Below are 18,395 nucleotides of genomic sequence, written 5' to 3' on the forward strand. Positions count from 1 at the left end.
GGAGCGCCGCCAGCTACAAAGCACCCTCCAGGAGCTCAAGGTGAGGCACTGATTTTAACTCTTTCGTTACGGCGAAGAAACGGCCGATTTTAGGTGCTTCCACAAAAACGTTTTTTTTCTCTTGAGCTACTGGACACACGTAGCCTTGCTATGCATGAAATTGTAGCTTATAGATTGCTCTTCCAAACACAAAGCAGCAGTTTTGTTAAAGGTACAATTACTTACTGTTTATTCGTCAAGTAATCAGAAGAAATCCCCCAAGAAAACTATACAAAAAACACAAATCGGCACTTTTACCAAGACTAAAATTATTTCAGGTATTTTAAGATATACAAATTGTTCCTACCTTCCTTGGCTATGATTCAATATATAAATAAACAGTGTACACCAAGTTTTGGATTTTTGAGGGCCCGTCAACGTAGCGCAACTGACGGCTATGCCACGCCGCGAGGGCACTCAAGGGTGAGTGAGTCTCTGTAAAATGTGCATCCAAGTACCGTACTTACCCGATTCTAACGCGCACTTTTTTTCCGGAAAAATAGGTCGAGAAATTGCATGCGCGTTAGAATCAGATACGAAACCGAAACCGAAACAGCGGAAATTTCCTCCCACCCATCGCCATCACCGTGTCAAGATGGCGCCAAAGCTTTTAGCAACGATTTTTCGGACGCAGGAAGCATAGGCGCCTAGGCTTTTCTATCGGCGTTCGCACAAATCGTCAAATCGTTCCACTTGCGCGCTTGATAACAGCAATGGCAGCAGCGGCTCTCACGCGTTCAAAACTAGCGGTCGGCTGAAGCGTGCGCCTCTGGAGAAGCTCGCGGGATGGGCGTGTGAGGCGTGGGCCACGATCCCATCGACCATGGTTGAACGTTACTTCAGAAGTGTGGCATCGCGAACATGCTTGACGGCACCAAGGACGAGATGTTGTGGTCAGCGGAAAGCGACGAGGAGTGAGATGAGTGAGAATACTTTGGGAAATAAATCATCCGTTTTTCTCGCATTCTTTTTTCTTGCTCACACAGTTCCGTGCGCGTTACAATCGGAGGTGCAAATTTTTTCGGTTTTTTGTCAGAAAAATGGGGTGCGCGTTAGAATCGGGTAATTACGGTATACTCTTTTGTGTTCTCGCACAAAATCCTTATCAGTTCGGTGGTAAAAAACAAGAAAAAAAATCGAGCGCTCTCGACAAGCGTCGCACCTGAACGCTGCACCGCTAATCTGACACGAGCGCCAGGTTATCTTGAAGGTGATAGCGCGATATGGCGCGGTGCATTTGGCAAAATATCCTGGCCGTACGTTGTCGAGACCCTAAACATTAAATCAAAACCGCAGTCGTCAGATAAGAAGCGCGTTTTGTTTATAAATACAGCGCGGAGTTACAACGAAATTACCTGCCAGTGCTTGTTGAAGTGCAAGGCACCTGAACCGGAGCTTCGTCGTCCTAACTAAAATATGAAGATCCCACATCATTGCTTGACCCCTCGCTGCTGCTGGAATCAGAAAAATCGACAGCAGGAGCTGCCGAAGTGCTGGTAAAGCAGTCCGACTGTGCTGAGCGCGGCGCGAACCCGACGCCATTTTTCCTCCTATGCCCTTCCCCTTCGGTTCAAATTTCTCTTGCTACGCCGCCACCACACGAGACACATAAACAAACGAAACCGAAATTGAAAGAGAAGTTGCATTTGAAGCCTCATAATCAATAACCAAAACTAGTGTACGTGACGTGAAAATAGGTACCGTATTTTCTTGCGTATAACCCGTGCCTGCATACAGTCCGCACCCCCACTTTCAGTCCGCCAAAAAAAAAACTCTTTGCCTGCACATTTCATACAAGCAATGCTGCACCAAAGCTACTGCTCAAGCAAGACATCATACTATGTAGACAGAAAAAGCGTATATTTAGCAAGTAGAATACACGGACCGCATGCAAAAGTCACAATTGACTAATAAAATTCAGTTGTATTTTTATTTGTTTTTTCGTCCTTGTCCTTGTACGTTTTGTGCAATCGCTGCCTTTAACGGCTTAGTGTTACTGCAAAGGAGCTTCACGGCACAATGCGCATTGCCGTGAAGCTGCACTAAAGGATAAAACCCCGCGTATTATGCGCACCCCTGCTGTGCCAGTGACATTTTCGCATTTTTGGTGCGGGTTATACCCGCGAAAATACGGTACTTAAATACCTAAAACAATGGTATAGTGCAGTGTTTTCTGTTTCTCTATGTGGTTTAAGAATTGCACATTGAAAACAACAGAGTTGTTTGTATACATTCGGTAGTGCCTTGTTTAGAAACTACATGCCGCCACCTTTCAGTTTAGTGCAAAGTTGAAATGATTTCCCGCAATTTGCTGAAAAAATCCTTGTGTTTACCCTACTATATAAAACGCTGGCTTACAATAAGCTTGGACGTAGTCTGCTAAAATCAGTTGTCTGTCCCTTTAAGGGGCACGTAACTCATAACAATTTCTTTTCATTTTAACTGAACTCTAAGACTTGTCAGTCTTGCTGCTTTTTCCCCACGGATTTCAAATATGAGATTGTTTTCTGAGTAAGTCAATTAGTTACCAAGATGATGAGAGATAATTTGTTATTTTTGGAGGCACAATAGAAGAAACAATCTTGGCCATAGCATACATAAAACTAATCTCTATATTTTCTAATACTATGAACCCTGGTGAGTGCAATTAGATAATCTGCTTTTTGATGCACCACTTGGAAAACTAACTAGTTTGTAAGCTCTACCTAATTTGCGTCTGCTTCTGCAAGCCTCCGCCAATCGCAGAGCTTAGCCCATGTGACATCACAGGTTCTGTTGCGGGAAATGAGCTGGTGGGTCGCATGACCATTCCCGTTTTTCCTAATTATGTAGCTTATTTGAGCGAAGTTTGCATTAAAAGTGGTGTCAGTATGATTCTAACACTTTCGGCCCTGGTGTCCTATATTTAGGACATTAACCAAAATTCTTCTAGCAATTTGACAACAAAACGAAAACAGATAGTTTTCTGGGAAATAGTTCTTTAAGGATGCCTCTTCCGATTGATATAACTATTGTTTGTTTTTTGCTATAGCCGAACACATGAAAGAGGAAGATATTGCAGTGAAGACCAATTTGACGTCAGGGTGACTCCAAGGACTGAAGTCATAGTAAGATTACATGGCTGTCAATCGATAAATATTTGCACTACCAGCTTCAATTTTTGTTTGTGGGTTAAGTTCTTTCCAAAAATTAGGAAAACAAGCAAAAATATTTTTTCTACTCGACTTTAAAAATTTTGATTAGATAATGACCTAATTAATTGTCATGCCTGTAGATCGCTAATTACATGCATCACAAGCTCAATTTTTTGTTTGTAAACTAATAGGGCACACATATTAAAGAAACACATATTAAAGAAAACACATAGAAAAAATCTTTTCAGTAGAAAGAAAAAAATCAGGGCTGAAAGGGCTAACGAGACAATCTTTTGAATGAACCAAACTTGTGTTTTCTCTTCATGGCTCCTTTAAGTGTTGGTTTTGCGCCTTTTTCAACGTAGACGTATTTTCAGTTGCAGGGAGTCTGATGTAAGCAAACAAACCCCTCCCTTCTGACTAGGCAGATTTCATGCATAATTTGCTCTAATTGTAGTGCTCCCTTGCTGAGAGTTTCTGAAAAAAAAGAGGCAAAGTAAAGATGTATTCAGTACTTGCGTTGATCTTGCGTAACTGTACACATATTAGTTACTTCTTTTTCTACTTTTGTTTGCCACTGTGAGGAGTACTGTAAGCCTGAAATCGGCATGTTCTTCAGTGGCATCGTATCATTTAAACTTCTTCTCTCAACCTTCTCAAACTTCTCTCTTTCTTCTATCAACCAATCCCTCCTTGGCTTTCCATGCGCCTTTCAGCTGCAAGAGGTGGAGAAGCTGAGTGCAGCCCTGCAGGCGGAGGGTTCGTACAGGGTTGAGAAGCAAAAATTCAAGGGTTTTCAAGGACTTTCAAGGACCAGTAAACACATTTGCAAGGTCCCCATCTAATATTTTTTCTGGGATTATTTATAACTTTTCAAACACAATGCAAAAGTTTTTTATTGCACAATACCTAAGCACATTAGTGCACATTTAGATAGGTGCTAAGGGGTTCGTAAAATGCTCCCCCAGATTTATTTTTTATTTCATGACTGGTATTTAGAGGTTTTTCTTTTTCCTTTGTGTTTGGTGACGCTGTTTGATTTCAAAACTTAGTTAATGTTGCCTGCATCTCCTGCTTTGTCAGCAAGAGTATCAGCTGAAATTAAATCCCCAAGTGTTGCTGCAAGGCAGGATGAACAATGCATACGTCCACCATTTGCACGTAAAAGCAAACGCCGATGGAGCGTATGAGGCACAGCAAACATGCAAGGAGCGAGCGGTCACAGCCTAGATGGAAGATGCAAGATAGAGAACAGAAGCTGGCTTTCACTGGATTGTATCGCGACATGGATTGGATTGACAAGTGCCTACTCCCAATGTTGCCGTGTAATAATGAAAATCCACCAAACTCACGCAATACATTGAAACTCGATTGTTAAAATGTTTCTTTACATTTGTTAGCACCTAAAATCCACGAGAAACACTTTAAATTCTTGTGAAAAGACAGGGCCATTGATTCTCTCCAGAAAAATCAAGGGTTTTCAAGGACCCTTTAAAAATTCCAGGACTTTCCAGGCCTTGAAATGGACACTTCTAAATTCAAGGGTTTTCAAGGTTTTCAAGGACCTGTGCGGCCGAGGAGGAGAAGACCACGCAGCAGGCTGCCAGGATCGCAGAGCTCGAACAGGACCTCGGGTGGGTGGCGACCTCCTTGCTGGGTCCTCCTTGCACCGATAATGTTTCGTTTCAGACTTGCTCGCTCGTTCAAACTCTTAACTCGGTTGCTCACAAACGCTGAAAGGGACCCTGCAACACTCTCTGAGCAGTGCAAGTAAACCTGCGTGACGTTTAGCTTACACTTCCAGGAGTACCTGAGCCAGATATAACTCGTGCACGTGAAGCGGTGAGCGCGCAAATCACTGTGAAAGACGCCGAAAAACCAATCGCGCTCTCTTCAATTCTCTCCTCATTATGCACCCCTGGCGTGGCCTTAACGACGTCATTGAGGCCATGGCTGTCTGATTGGCTGTCATTGGTCAACTTCGCGGCTTATTTCTCATGTTTCCTGAGACGATCTGCCGTCGTCGGCGCTGTGTATTAAACCTCTTCTATGCCGGAACCTGTACGCACAGTTTTGCCATTTATTTTGTGTTTTGAGTGCGTGCGGAGTTTGGGTGATGAGCTGAATACTTCCCTTTCAACCAGACCACTTGACAACAAACGTTTATTGCTTCAAAAACTCATTACCAGCCCAAGTGCACGCTCGTGAGCAGGCAGTCATGCCGGCTTTTTTGTGGCACCAGACCGGAAATGGCCCCTTCACGTTGCAAGGAAGAGAACTCTCCAGCCTGTGATATATAGAATGCCGCGAGCCGCCCCCCTCTCTGAGAGAGAGCGCGCAGTTTTCGTTGTGTTGTCCGTGGTCGAGTTGAGAGGAAACAAGTGCATTAAAGATACCCAGGTGGTCAGAATTAATCCAGGGCCCTCCACTACAATGCACCTCATCGCCCGCGTAGCGTTGGCGCAGTAAGCCTCCTATTCTATTAATTTCTCTTTAGATGGTACTATTCACTGCCAAGTTTAGCGGGCGATTTCTTAGATTGGCAACGCTGGAAACGTCCATGGCAGGGCCCGCTGTCCCTGCAAATGCGCATCGCGCCCACAGCCCACAGAAAACAAACACTGGCATAAGTCGTCTGGCCCGCCTGAACCCAATTCTTGGCTGTGGCATCAACTCGTATATTACCCGCCCTCACATTATGTGGTGGTGCTCTCTGCCCTCGAGAACTTCGCATCAGGAGAGAACGAAACGGTAAATGTGAAAGAAAGCGACACGTTGCGTTCGCCTGCAACCACGAATGTCAACACAAGTGTGCTCTAATGCATGGCTGAGCACAAAAACCAAGCAGTGCTTCTGAAGGAATGTTCTACGTGTACACACCGATTTATATACAATGGCAGTGTGGCAGCTAGTGCATTTTGGCAGCTAGTTGCCAAAAAAGTGCACTTTTGTGTGCCTCCGCCGGCCTCGTGTGGTTTCTTCTCTTTGCCTTGATGCAGCAAGAAGTCGCCCCTTGCGTTACATTTGTGGTGGTGGTGTTACATTCGAGTAAATGCGGTAGTCCTGTTTTGTTCCCTCCCCTCCCTCCAGCCTGTGGAAGAGCAGCGAACAAGCAGCATCCACGGAGCTCAGCGCTGCCAAGCTGCAAGTGCCCACTCTCCAACACTCTGCGACTACACGTACTGGACCACTCTCCGGCGGAGGCCACTGTCGCCCTGGCAGGTCTGCGCTCTGAGCGCGCTGCCCTCCTGGTGAGCGATGCACTGATCACTACTTTGAAAAGGGTCGTTTTCACGTGCTATATTTGCAACGGAAATTGCGTGCCCTTCCACCCTGTGAAGGATGACCAGCAAGGCTGGGCGCAGTCCAGGGAGTGCACGACACCAATTGCCTTTGTAATTTCCAATCCAGGACACTTCCGAGCTAATTAGCTGAATGAAATTTGAAAGGACGAGTTTTATTCAAGTGGACAAGCATGAGGCTGTCTTCCCTCTTCCCTAGAAGCCCACGTATGAACAGCATACAGAATTCCAGAATTATAACTTCACTGTGAAGTACATAGTTATGTGAAGTAGACTAAACCTGGCTACATGTTGCAGCTGTGTTAGCGGTCCATTTCAGCGATTTTTTTTAAAGATATTTGAATTTGAATTCTTTATTTCCAACGGTGTGAAATACATACAAGTTAGTATACAGACAAGGGTTCCAAAGTCAACAGACTGCAACGGGACCCTTGAATTATTCATACAAAATAAAGAACACACATAAAGCAGCAAAAAAAAAACAGTAACTAAAAACAATGAACACAGCTTAGGCAGCGCTAAAGTAGAATAAAAAAATGTGAAGCAAACGGTAAAACAAAAAATGCGAGAAAAATTACGTGTTGCACATTTAATTAGTATTGTCCTAGCAAACAAGGTAAAAAGGTTGACAGCAAAAAATACATTAAGTATACACTTGCATTACACATACAATCTAGCTGGACTCGGAAAACTTGGGCAATGAAATGAACAGTAACATGCAATACAGATAATGAAAACAATACATTCATCGTTTCCACAAAAACGTTTTTAGCAAGTGTTTGAAGGAAAAGAATGATGATGAAGATTTTAGTTCTGCTGAAAGTCTATTCTGCTGAAAAAGCGGATGTCATCTGACCATAGTTGGTACGGACTATGGGTAGTAAGTAATTTTCGTTGGCTGCAAATCTGATGGATTTGTTATTTTGTAATGGTTGCCTGTCAATAAATTGGTACGATACATTAACACGCAGTTGAAATAAAAACGTGGCTATGTTATAATAGAACAACTTTTTAACCGATAAAACATGCTTCTGTTGAAGCAAAACACAGGCGTTAGCACGGAATGAGCTGTTAGTAATGATACGAAGAGCGTGATTTTGAATATGTTGTAACAGTGCCAGATGACAATCGCAAGTGTTACCTATATTATGTTGAGAACTACGGAGCATTCGCGGGATACTGAAAGCTGAAATTTTTTCGTATTGATGCAACACGCTGGTTGGACATCCACTTCCATTGCGAGAGTAGCTATGTACAGCTTTGCCGTAAAATGCCTGTAGGCCTTTGCTTCATTGCGAGAGATGTGGCAATAAGCATGTGACTTGTGGCAGAAGTCAACTAATATGCGAGGACTATGCAGAAAGATGAGTCTGAAGGAATGCCTGTTCTTAGGAGAGCTGTGAGCTCACACTGGCACTTTTTCCTGTTTGTAGTAGTCCAACAGTTGGAAGACCCAAAATTAGTCTTCAATAACTTGCTGCGCACTGCCATCAACAGTTCAAAGCAAGGCAGTGAAAAGCATTCACTGGTGATCGGTAGAGGATTTTTGCAAAACAATGGTAGCCGAATTTGCAGTTGGCGACGACAGTTTGCGTGTGGTTGTCTGCAACTCTGCTTTGAGGTGAATCCTTGGTGCGCATCCGGGATTGTTGATTGTGCTCATTCGTTTTCTGCTGTTTCGTTGCTGTGAGACAACTTTTGCCTTCTTCTCTGTAGGTCTGGCGGTTTAACAAGTAGTCCAGGAGTTTATTTTTGGATTAGTCTTGTTTACATTCCTTCTGAAGAGCAGATTTCTACTTTGAAAGGTACAAGTTCATGTAGTGCACACTAAACCTTGCTTATTCTATGTAATCATTTGTGGAGGAGCTGTTGACCCCGCATTGTAGAGAGATCGGGGTCTGATTCGTTTATTTGGTGAACGGACAACGTCATTGTTGTCTTCATCACAACTGGAGGTTGACCAAGAATCTGTTGCCTGTCATAATTGCTGCCATCATCTTCATCGATGCATATATAGCCAGCAGCCTGAACATTCATCACTGCCAGTTTTGACAGAGGAAAAAAGTTTGACACTCACTCTGCCTGCCATGTGTTTTACCCAGTTGGAATGTTTCTGCGGGTGTTGTGATGAAAACTCCTGCGCGACTGATAGCGCGCATGTGTGGTGGCCTCGTGCAGTCGGTGCAGGAGTCCCTGGAGTCCCAGCGCTCCACGCTGACGGCCGAGAAGGAGCGGCTGGAGTCGGCCCTGGCTGCCTGCCAGGCCCGGCTTGGGGAACAGCAGCGGGAGCTCGATGCTGGGGAGACGGAGCGCCGCCAGCTACAAAGCACCCTCCAGGAGCTCAAGGTGAGGCACTGATTTTAACTCTTTCGTTACGGCGAAGAAACGGCCGATTTTAGGTGCTTCCACAAAAACGTTTTTTTTCTCTTGAGCTACTGGACACACGTAGCCTTGCTATGCATGAAATTGTAGCTTATAGATTGCTCTTCCAAACACAAAGCAGCAGTTTTGTTAAAGGTACAATTACTTACTGTTTATTCGTCAAGTAATCAGAAGAAATCCCCCAAGAAAACTATACAAAAAACACAAATCGGCACTTTTACCAAGACTAAAATTATTTCAGGTATTTTAAGATATACAAATTGTTCCTACCTTCCTTGGCTATGATTCAATATATAAATAAACAGTGTACACCAAGTTTTGGATTTTTGAGGGCCCGTCAACCTAGCGCAACTGACGGCTATGCCACGCCGCGAGGGCACTCAAGGGTGAGTGAGTCTGTAAAATGTGCATCCAAGTACCGTACTTACCCGATTCTAACGCGCACTTTTTTTCCGGAAAAATAGGTCGAGAAATTGCATGCGCGTTAGAATCAGATACGAAACCGAAACCGAAACAGCGGAAATTTCCTCCCACCCATCGCCATCACCGTGTCAAGATGGCGCCAAAGCTTTTAGCAACGATTTTTCGGACGCAGGAAGCATAGGCGCCTAGGCTTTTCTATCGGCGTTCGCACAAATCGTCAAATCGTTCCACTTGCGCGCTTGATAACAGCAATGGCAGCAGCGGCTCTCACGCGTTCAAAACTAGCGGTCGGCTGAAGCGTGCGCCTCTGGAGAAGCTCGCGGGATGGGCGTGTGAGGCGTGGGCCACGATCCCATCGACCATGGTTGAACGTTACTTCAGAAGTGTGGCATCGCGAACATGCTTGACGGCACCAAGGACGAGATGTTGTGGTCAGCGGAAAGCGACGAGGAGTGAGATGAGTGAGAATACTTTGGGAAATAAATCATCCGTTTTTCTCGCATTCTTTTTTCTTGCTCACACAGTTCCGTGCGCGTTACAATCGGAGGTGCAAATTTTTTCGGTTTTTTGTCAGAAAAATGGGGTGCGCGTTAGAATCGGGTAATTACGGTATACTCTTTTGTGTTCTCGCACAAAATCCTTATCAGTTCGGTGGTAAAAAACAAGAAAAAAAATCGAGCGCTCTCGACAAGCGTCGCACCTGAACGCTGCACCGCTAATCTGACACGAGCGCCAGGTTATCTTGAAGGTGATAGCGCGATATGGCGCGGTGCATTTGGCAAAATATCCTGGCCGTACGTTGTCGAGACCCTAAACATTAAATCAAAACCGCAGTCGTCAGATAAGAAGCGCGTTTTGTTTATAAATACAGCGCGGAGTTACAACGAAATTACCTGCCAGTGCTTGTTGAAGTGCAAGGCACCTGAACCGGAGCTTCGTCGTCCTAACTAAAATATGAAGATCCCACATCATTGCTTGACCCCTCGCTGCTGCTGGAATCAGAAAAATCGACAGCAGGAGCTGCCGAAGTGCTGGTAAAGCAGTCCGACTGTGCTGAGCGCGGCGCGAACCCGACGCCATTTGCGTGCGTGCCTAGGCTTAGGCGTTTTCAGGTTGTCTTTTTTCAAGGGATTTCTGTAAACGTTATACCGTTGAATTCGGGATGAAATGAAATGCATGCTGATGCTATTTCTATTGGCTCTCTATGCCTCGGGTAAATGTTGAGTAACAATATGACCTCGAGTTTTCTTAACACTGCACTCTGCATAACTAAGGTAATTTGAAGGTAATAAATAGTATCGGCATGCATGGCAGGTCCTAACCTACAAGTCCACACCATTTACTTTTTAAAAATTTGACTAGAAAGCCCCTTAACGGCCCGTCAGAAATTACTTGATCAGGTGCTTCAGTATTTTTTTTAACTAAAAAAATAATTGCCACTTAAACACTAATTACATTTTTGAAATGAAGGCAAAACACACATGCACAGTGATTTTTATTATAAACGAATTAACAAAACTTCAAGACCTGTGTCTTAAACCTGTGCTGGGACCAGTACTCCCATGCATCTTCACATAAAGTGTTTTAAATAGTTAGCTTGGATTTAAAATTTTGCTTCCTGCACATTATTTCAAGCTTGCTGCCAGGTTTTTAGAACCTTCAGGGCCTCCTTTTGCTTTGATAGCATTGAGTTCTATGTATCGGGCAGCCTAACTAAAGGGCCTGAATGTAAACCGTGGCTTGACACTTGTCTATTCGCTCTCCCAGGTCAATCGGTGTCACATCGGGACAGCCCGGAAGAACATCTGAGGCCACTGCCTGCCACCAGAAAGGCTCAACAGTGTTTTTAATCGTGACTTTTTCATTTTTTTTAAGAACCCCCTTATTTTAGTATTGCATGCTGACAACACACCCTTGACTGAGCACAGGTCTATGATGCATGTGATACATTTAAAATATTTACCACTTCATTGTAATGGCAAAATTCAGCAAGAAGCTCAAATTGGGACGGGGGGGGGGTGAATTATTGTACATTGAAGTGTGAATGTGCCTGATATAATGCATCCTGTCAGCTGATATTTTTAATGACCCTGTGCAAAAAGGCTTGCTCATTTTATACTGCTTGTAACTGTACTTTTATTCTTTGACTGAAATTTTGTGTCAAGAGAGTGAATTTGACTTCGTCTGCATTGTTGCTTCTATTGCATGCCCCATTTATCAACTGAAATGTATTTGCGCTACTACAATGTCATATTGCTGGTGTCATAAAAAAATTTGTTGATTGATTGATTGTAGGGTTGACAATGAAAATTTTAGTACAATGAAAGTTTTTTTTATGGTTAAACAAACTTTGTGAAGCTTGTCAGTCTTGCTGCTTTTTTCCCCACTGGTTTCGAATAAGTCATTATTTTTTAAGTTGGTCAATTAGTTTCCAAGATAATTAGACAATTAGCCATTTGAATTCTGACTGAATAACCAGCATGAATGCTGCTTTCCGTGTCATTACTTTGCACTTTTACAAAAAATTATGCACCCCTCTGTCAAGCGACTACAATGGTTGCACGTGAAGCTTTCTCTCAATGGATTCTTTGGTTGTCCTCTATGTTTTCCAAACCTGTTTGACCACGCCGAAATGAAGCAACTGGGTAGATGTTGGCTTTGTAACGCGAAGGACAGGTTCGATTCCAGCTACCAGAGGCTGTTTTCAAAGACGATAGTCTTTCTTGGGCTACTTAAACCCAGAAATTTTGGTCTGTCTGTATGTGTCTGTCTGTCTGTCTGTGACTCGATTCAGCCACCCGACCAACGTAAAATGAAGTCTGCGCGATAGTCTTGTATACTCGCAGCCAAATCTCAACGTCCAAGTCCAGCTTATATGTAACAAGTCATTACGCAAATATAAGAGAGAAAATTAATGCACAAGGGATATTTACAGTGTTCCTTTATACAAAAAAAATGATGGATGCTTGGTTTTTGCGAAATGAAATACTACATTCACTGCACAAAAAAAATTCACACTGTCGCCCGCGCCACTAAAGCTTCTAGCGGCATTTTAAGAAATCAATCGGCAACAGTTACGAAAGGTTCCACTATACAGCAGCGCTGGCATTGAGACGAAAGGTTCCACTAGATAGGTTCCACATTCTGCTTGGATTGCACTTGGATTAGGGCAACACTGTTCTATAAACGTTGAAGTAGGTCGCCTCGATTCATGCGCGTCTCCGCCGTACGGCAGCGCTGGCATTGAGGCACCCGTCCTGGACACGGAGAAAGATAAACAGGAGCGCCCACTTCGCTCTCTCCGACGGACCCTTAATGTCCATCACTCGCGGAGCACAATGTAGATGGCGCAGCAAATGGGCGGCCGGCTAAGCGGCCGGCGTTCCCCGTGCGCCACGGGCGCGTTGGCGGAACGCATTCCGTCGGCTCTGTCGTCTGCTTCGGCGACAGTAGTTTTGGGCACGGACTGCTTTGGGCCTGCTTTGGCGCCGCTTCGCGTCCATTGCGCGCCTCCTTCGCACAGTTGACTAACTTGTTCGACAGCACCTTCTGGGTAACCCGGACCCGAAGGAATTGAGTGGCCTTACGGCAAAGATACGTTAAGGACTGGTTTGCATAGCGGGAAAACAAAATGTAGAGACCACATACAAACATATGGCTGCTATACAAACACTACCTTTTGCGCAGTGCTTGCCGAAAATGTGGCTTCGTTTTGTAAATTTTTGAATACCCATTCGACCGTGTTTTAACAGGTTTTACAAAAGGCGAAAGGAGCAACTGGTTCTGATCACTAGCGATTATAAAAGTTCCCTCAGCTTTCTCGCAGTTCTCCAACTTACGTCCAAAACAGAGTGTGCCTAGAACACGGGCCGGCAATTACACGCTCATCACAAAAGAACAGAAATGCGATAACATCACCCGCGAATGCCCGTGACGTAGCAATATGCTCAAGATCAAGTCCCTGACAGCGCGGTCTTTTCACAAGCCTTCATTTCGCGATATTTGAATTCTTCCGGACCCTATATCTCTGTGGTGATCACTCGCCGAAAGAAAAAGTTTAACGAGCCGGTTGTTTTGCTGGTCAGCCGCTTAAAGAAAAAAAAAAAACGCCGGGAACCCTGGTAGGCCAAAAAATTGCAGCCATATACAAATAGCAGCATTTTATTTGGAGTCCGCGGCGTTATCGACGAGATAACACGACCGTAGAGCGACAGTGAACATCGGGCGGTAAGTTGCGGCATGAGTTAGAATGAAGATTGCGTTTGACATTCTCGGGTTCCTTATCAAGCTGACAGTGTTTTTGTATACTTGATACAACAGGGCAGCCGTCCAATTCAGTCGTTGGCACAGAAATGTGTATCATTGCCGTTTGCCGATGGAGACTCCGGGCGACCCTCGTAAGCGTTGTTTGTGTGCAGAAGCAGCATAAATAATTAAGCACGCGGCCGGAGAGCGGGCTAACAACAGAGGGTAATCTTTGCGCTGCATCGATTCGTCGTAAGCAGAATCACGCTAGACTGTATGTTGTGGCGTTCCATATTACTCTTGCTCATTCTTTGGTGCTTCTGAAGTCGTCGTCGTTCAGTTGCGTCTTACATCTGCTGAGTTAGTACAGTATTTTTAGTGGGTCTTCATAATGTCAGAATAAACGTTCCCTGATAGGGAATAAGCGATCGCCATGTATGCGGTGGCGTGCGATTATCTGCACCGTCTGTTGCGGCCGCGCACGGGTGCTTAAATTCCGCGCGTGCACGCATGCCTCCTGCATAGTAGGACAGTCATAAGACAGACGTCGCTGCGAAAGAAAAGATGCCTCTGGGGAGAGCGAAGAAGGGAAGAGCCATGTTCAGAGGCACAGCGACGAGAGGGCGTACGAAGGAGGAAGAGAGCAAAGGGAAAGCTGTGCGGCCGGCGGCGCGTGGACATTTTCGGCCCGAGCAAAAGATTTTTTTTTTTGCGCCACAGTCGGCGCTCCTCTTTATATCTTGCTCCGTGGTCCTGGAGCAGTGGAACGCGGCAAATTTAAATCGACTTGAGGAATCCCTTAGCGTGCTTACCTTGGGATGAATGCGGCGCAAAAGGAACAACATAACCTTAGGTGAGTGAGAAAGCGAACGGAGGCATTTACTTGGCAAATGTCAGCAAAGACTTTTGTCTTTTGTCGACATTTGCAACGAGAGCAGCAGATACGCGACCAATCTTTGTTTGTTTGTTCCACTTCTACGTTTTTGCATTACAGACACAGGGGTGAGACAGCTGCGCATATTGCGCAGTTCTGATACAAATTTGTTTTCCTGCACCAGGCTGCTCCAACAGCTTGAAAATTGCAAAAATTGCGCCAAACTGCTCCAAAACAGTCTGACAGCCAAGGATTTTAACGCTCCCGTCAATTTCACTGCGGAAAAATGCTTACTGACGGCATAATTTTCCAGCACCCCAAGGTGATGCTGTATGTAGAGGTTTACTTGATTGATCATTCAATAAAAAAGCCCACATAAAATTGTCCCCGAGGCAGTTTTTTCGAAAGACACAGTGTCGGGTTGCACATCTTATATTCTGTGAGTTTTTAAAGTTTTCCCATCAAAAACCATTGGAAAGTCTTGTAGAAAAAATACTTGAGACTACATGGTTTTGAAAGTACATGGTTTTGAAACCATGAAAACCGCGACGACGTCCTGCCTCGCCTCATTAGAGAGTTTTAGCAGTACGTATGCTCCGGCCGTTCCGTTCGTTACGTTGCTACCGGGTATACCGGGACTCGACTGCGCATGCGTCATTTGTTCCGTACGCGGCCGGCGTCTCTCCCGGCGCTCTGCTTCCGTGTTAAGCGGGATTCACACGACGGAGTAACCCTCTCACGGAGGCGGACGGATATGTGACGTCAACAGCACGTGACCGGATTATCCGGCCTGGCGGCGCATCCACACGTGCGGAGCTACGCGGAGTCACTAGCAGACGACAGCGCCGAGGAACAGGTTCCATTCCCCGCCGAGGGCCACCGCCGTCGAGCGAAAACATGCGGAGGCATTTTCTTTCGCGGAGCCACCGCGGGCTATCCCCACCGAGGGGCGGAGCCTAAAACCGGTCACGTGAGCGGGTCCCGCGGACCGAAAAGAGAGGGTTTATCCGTCGTGTGAATCCCGCTTTACCGTATCCGGAGCCCACAACCGGCTTGCGTTGCTCTGGTCGGCTCGGGTGTTGGGAACTTTAGGCTTAGCGTCCTGGCAAATATTTGATTGCCGCTATCTGTGCAACTGCGAATGACAATCCGTAACACAACTTTTCACCACACTATCATCCCCTTTCTCGCATGTGAAACTTTATTTGAGCTACAACTGCCGTGAGCGATCGGTGACCGAGACATCTGCGTAGCCTGTTTCGATGCTTCCGCGCAGGTATCGCCATCTCTCGGCCGCTCGCCGCACCGCGCGCCGCGGCATCCACGGCCGGTGAGCATAGGCTTGCATCGCGGCAGATATATCTGATCGCCGCTTTTAAAATAACCCCTGAGAACAATCCCTAGCACCATTTTTCACCACACTAACACCTACTTTCTCGCAGGTGGAACTTCGTTTTAGTGATCAGATTGATTCGGAAGAGCAGCGACAAGCGGTTGCTACCGTGGTCTGCGCCGGTTCGAGACGCTGAGTGTGCCGAGCTGGCAGGTGCGACCGGCGTGTGCGCGGACTGTTTCCGATGCAGAAAACGCTTCACGATTGCCTGCTTTATCCATTTCTTGCGTACAAACGCGCGGAATCTACAAATTCAGCTCAGCGATCGTCGTAGTTGACCATGGAGCCAAAACAGTGGGCGGAGCGGCGCCGACGAGGCGTCGCACACCCGCATCGGGCCATATGTGTCTCAAATTCACGCGTACGACTAGTCGTGGTGACAGTCGTAACGATCAGTCGCATACAAATCGCGTGTACCAATCGTACATGTGTCTAGCGCTTCAATCGGGCAAGGCCAAGGCCATTCCTCCACGTGAACGGCGCGCGACCATGTCGTCACCTGCGCTCGTCAGGTGCCGTCGCCGCCGCCGCAGCCCCTGCCTCACAATGCGTCCGGCCGAGCGCGGTTTATTTTAGATTTGCAATGCTTTAGGGGAAACTGCGTTCTTTATTTACGTATTTTTAGCGTGTGGATTTTTGCAACAACTCGGCTAATCAGCCGTCACACGGAACGAACGGTACGACGCTACGGAGTGCTAAAACACGTTTTCCGTTCCACTACACGGAAAGAGCCCGGTACGTGCGCGCGCATACGCAGTCGGGTCCCGGTAAACCCGGTAGCAAAGTAACGAACGGAACGGCCGGAGCATACGTACTGCTAAAACTCTCTATTGTGATCAAGGATACCGTAGTGGATTCGAAACGGGCGTAGCCAGGAATTATTTCGGGGTGGGGGGGGGGGGGGGGTTGACCAAACGATGGGGGGAGGGGGGGATACCGTAAAATACCGAGCAAGCGCCCCCCGAAAGTGCAGATAGTTCACGGAATTTTGGGGAGGGGGCCCTTGTTAGGAACTGCCCCACAATTCAAAATGGCAGTGTGAAAAATTTGACCAACCTTACCTCCCCCCTCCCCCCTGAAAAAGAATACAAAATAATGTAGTTCATTAAGGAGAAACATTTTTAGTAAAGAAGCAGTGTATGAAGCCCGTCTTGGCACAACCAGTGTTAGCAATTTATACGGTGTTCCTGCCAACCGCGTTGTTGGTCCTTTTAGCCAGAGAATCCGTTCTTGCCTCTTGCCATCATCTGTCCATTTGTGTATGCTGAACGCTAACACCTCCCCTATTCCGCAAAGGAGCTTAGATGATGATGACCTAAATTCCAGTTCGCCAGTCTATGGGTAGGCCACGGGTGATTCGTTCGTCCGTAGAGCAGGCGGTTATGCGGGCACGCGCTCGTGAGCGTGATCGTGAGTGGCACATGGCCTCCACTTCCGCCTGACGAACTGCGGGGACCAACACTGGGTGTTCGCTGTCAAGATTCGCTTGTATCATATTTTTCTTTAGAAAAGGGACTAATAAGTTTATTTATCAGCTATGAAGTACAGTCGAGCATGATATGAAGGTTATCGCGCCAGCATCGAGTGGCCAAGCGTGTCATAGGGCGGCACGCTTGTCAAAAAGTGGCAAGAGGGCGAAATCTTGATTTTCATGGTTCCGAAACGAAACCGTAGGCCGCCTACGGTTTAGTTTCGGAACCATGAAAATCAAGATTTCGCACTCTTGTGTCCCTTGTCCGCTGTTCTATGCTACAAAAGTGGCCCGCACTAAGGACTTGCCACCCTTTGGGTTTCAAGGATCGTTATTACCAAGCACAGACTTAGCTGCGTTTTATCTACGCGGACGATAACGAAGCTGAAGCATGCACCTTCGTCCTTAAGTAATCGCCTTTTTGTTATTTTTTGTGCTAGTAACCTGAAATTTAACCTTATGCACTGCAGCGGAACAAATAATATTGCACTGCTGTTGAATGTTGAGCTTGTTGCGTGTTTCTTAAATTTCATTCTATTTCTAGCCGTTAAATCGAGCAGACATGCATGGCTTCAGTAAAATTCCGGTTAAGCAAATACAGCATGCTGATTCTAACCAAGAGGGAGGTCAAAGAAACAATGGAATATTGTCAAAAAGAAAAAGCTCCGCAATAAAATGAATTGAACAGTTTTGTTGATGTGGAGGAAGTACAACATGGGCAAAGAAATTAATGCTTTTCATATAGCAGAAATTATGGAACTGCAATAGCAATGAAACGTGATGTCGGTAGCACAATAAACGTATCAAGGATTGATAGTTGACTGAACAAAATACAGTGACATGCTCTGTCATGTTAATATACTGTGTACCAGTGTAAACACAAGGAATGACACGCTGAAGTCCAGACCACATGTATGCCTGTATGAGGCTTTTCCTGCTGTTCCGCCATTTCCCAGCCGTGCTGTTCCGCCAGCGAAACAGTGGGACTGCCTCGATCTGCTCGCAGCAGGTTCCCGGCACAGCTGGGTGTATCCGGAGGGAAATGCAGCCGGGCGGTATATGTTGACATGTGCAGCATCTGGAGCGGGCACAGGGATACGACGTTAACGTACCTTTTGTTTTCAGCTTTATA

The 18,395-nt window shown here is 45.9% G+C and overlaps 1 protein-coding gene across 1 annotated transcript; it reads left to right on the forward strand.

Annotated features, from left to right (window-relative positions):
* The first annotated feature begins 4,064 nt into the window (after nt 1–4,064).
* Nucleotides 4,065–11,598, forward strand: LOC144169278 (uncharacterized). Its single transcript, XM_077698356.1, has 4 exons — nt 4,065–4,807; nt 6,264–6,424; nt 8,654–8,821; nt 11,048–11,598. The coding sequence occupies exons 1-4, from the start codon at nt 4,696–4,698 to the stop codon at nt 11,087–11,089; spliced, it is 483 nt and encodes a 160-aa protein (XP_077554482.1). The 5' UTR covers nt 4,065–4,695; the 3' UTR covers nt 11,090–11,598.
* The last annotated feature ends 6,797 nt before the right edge of the window (nt 11,599–18,395 follow it).

This window comes from Haemaphysalis longicornis, unplaced genomic scaffold, assembly GCF_048455015.1.
Source record: "Haemaphysalis longicornis isolate Haplotype H1 unplaced genomic scaffold, Haemaphysalis longicornis Haplotype H1 scaffold_2, whole genome shotgun sequence".
NCBI lineage: Eukaryota > Metazoa > Arthropoda > Arachnida > Ixodida > Ixodidae > Haemaphysalis > Haemaphysalis longicornis.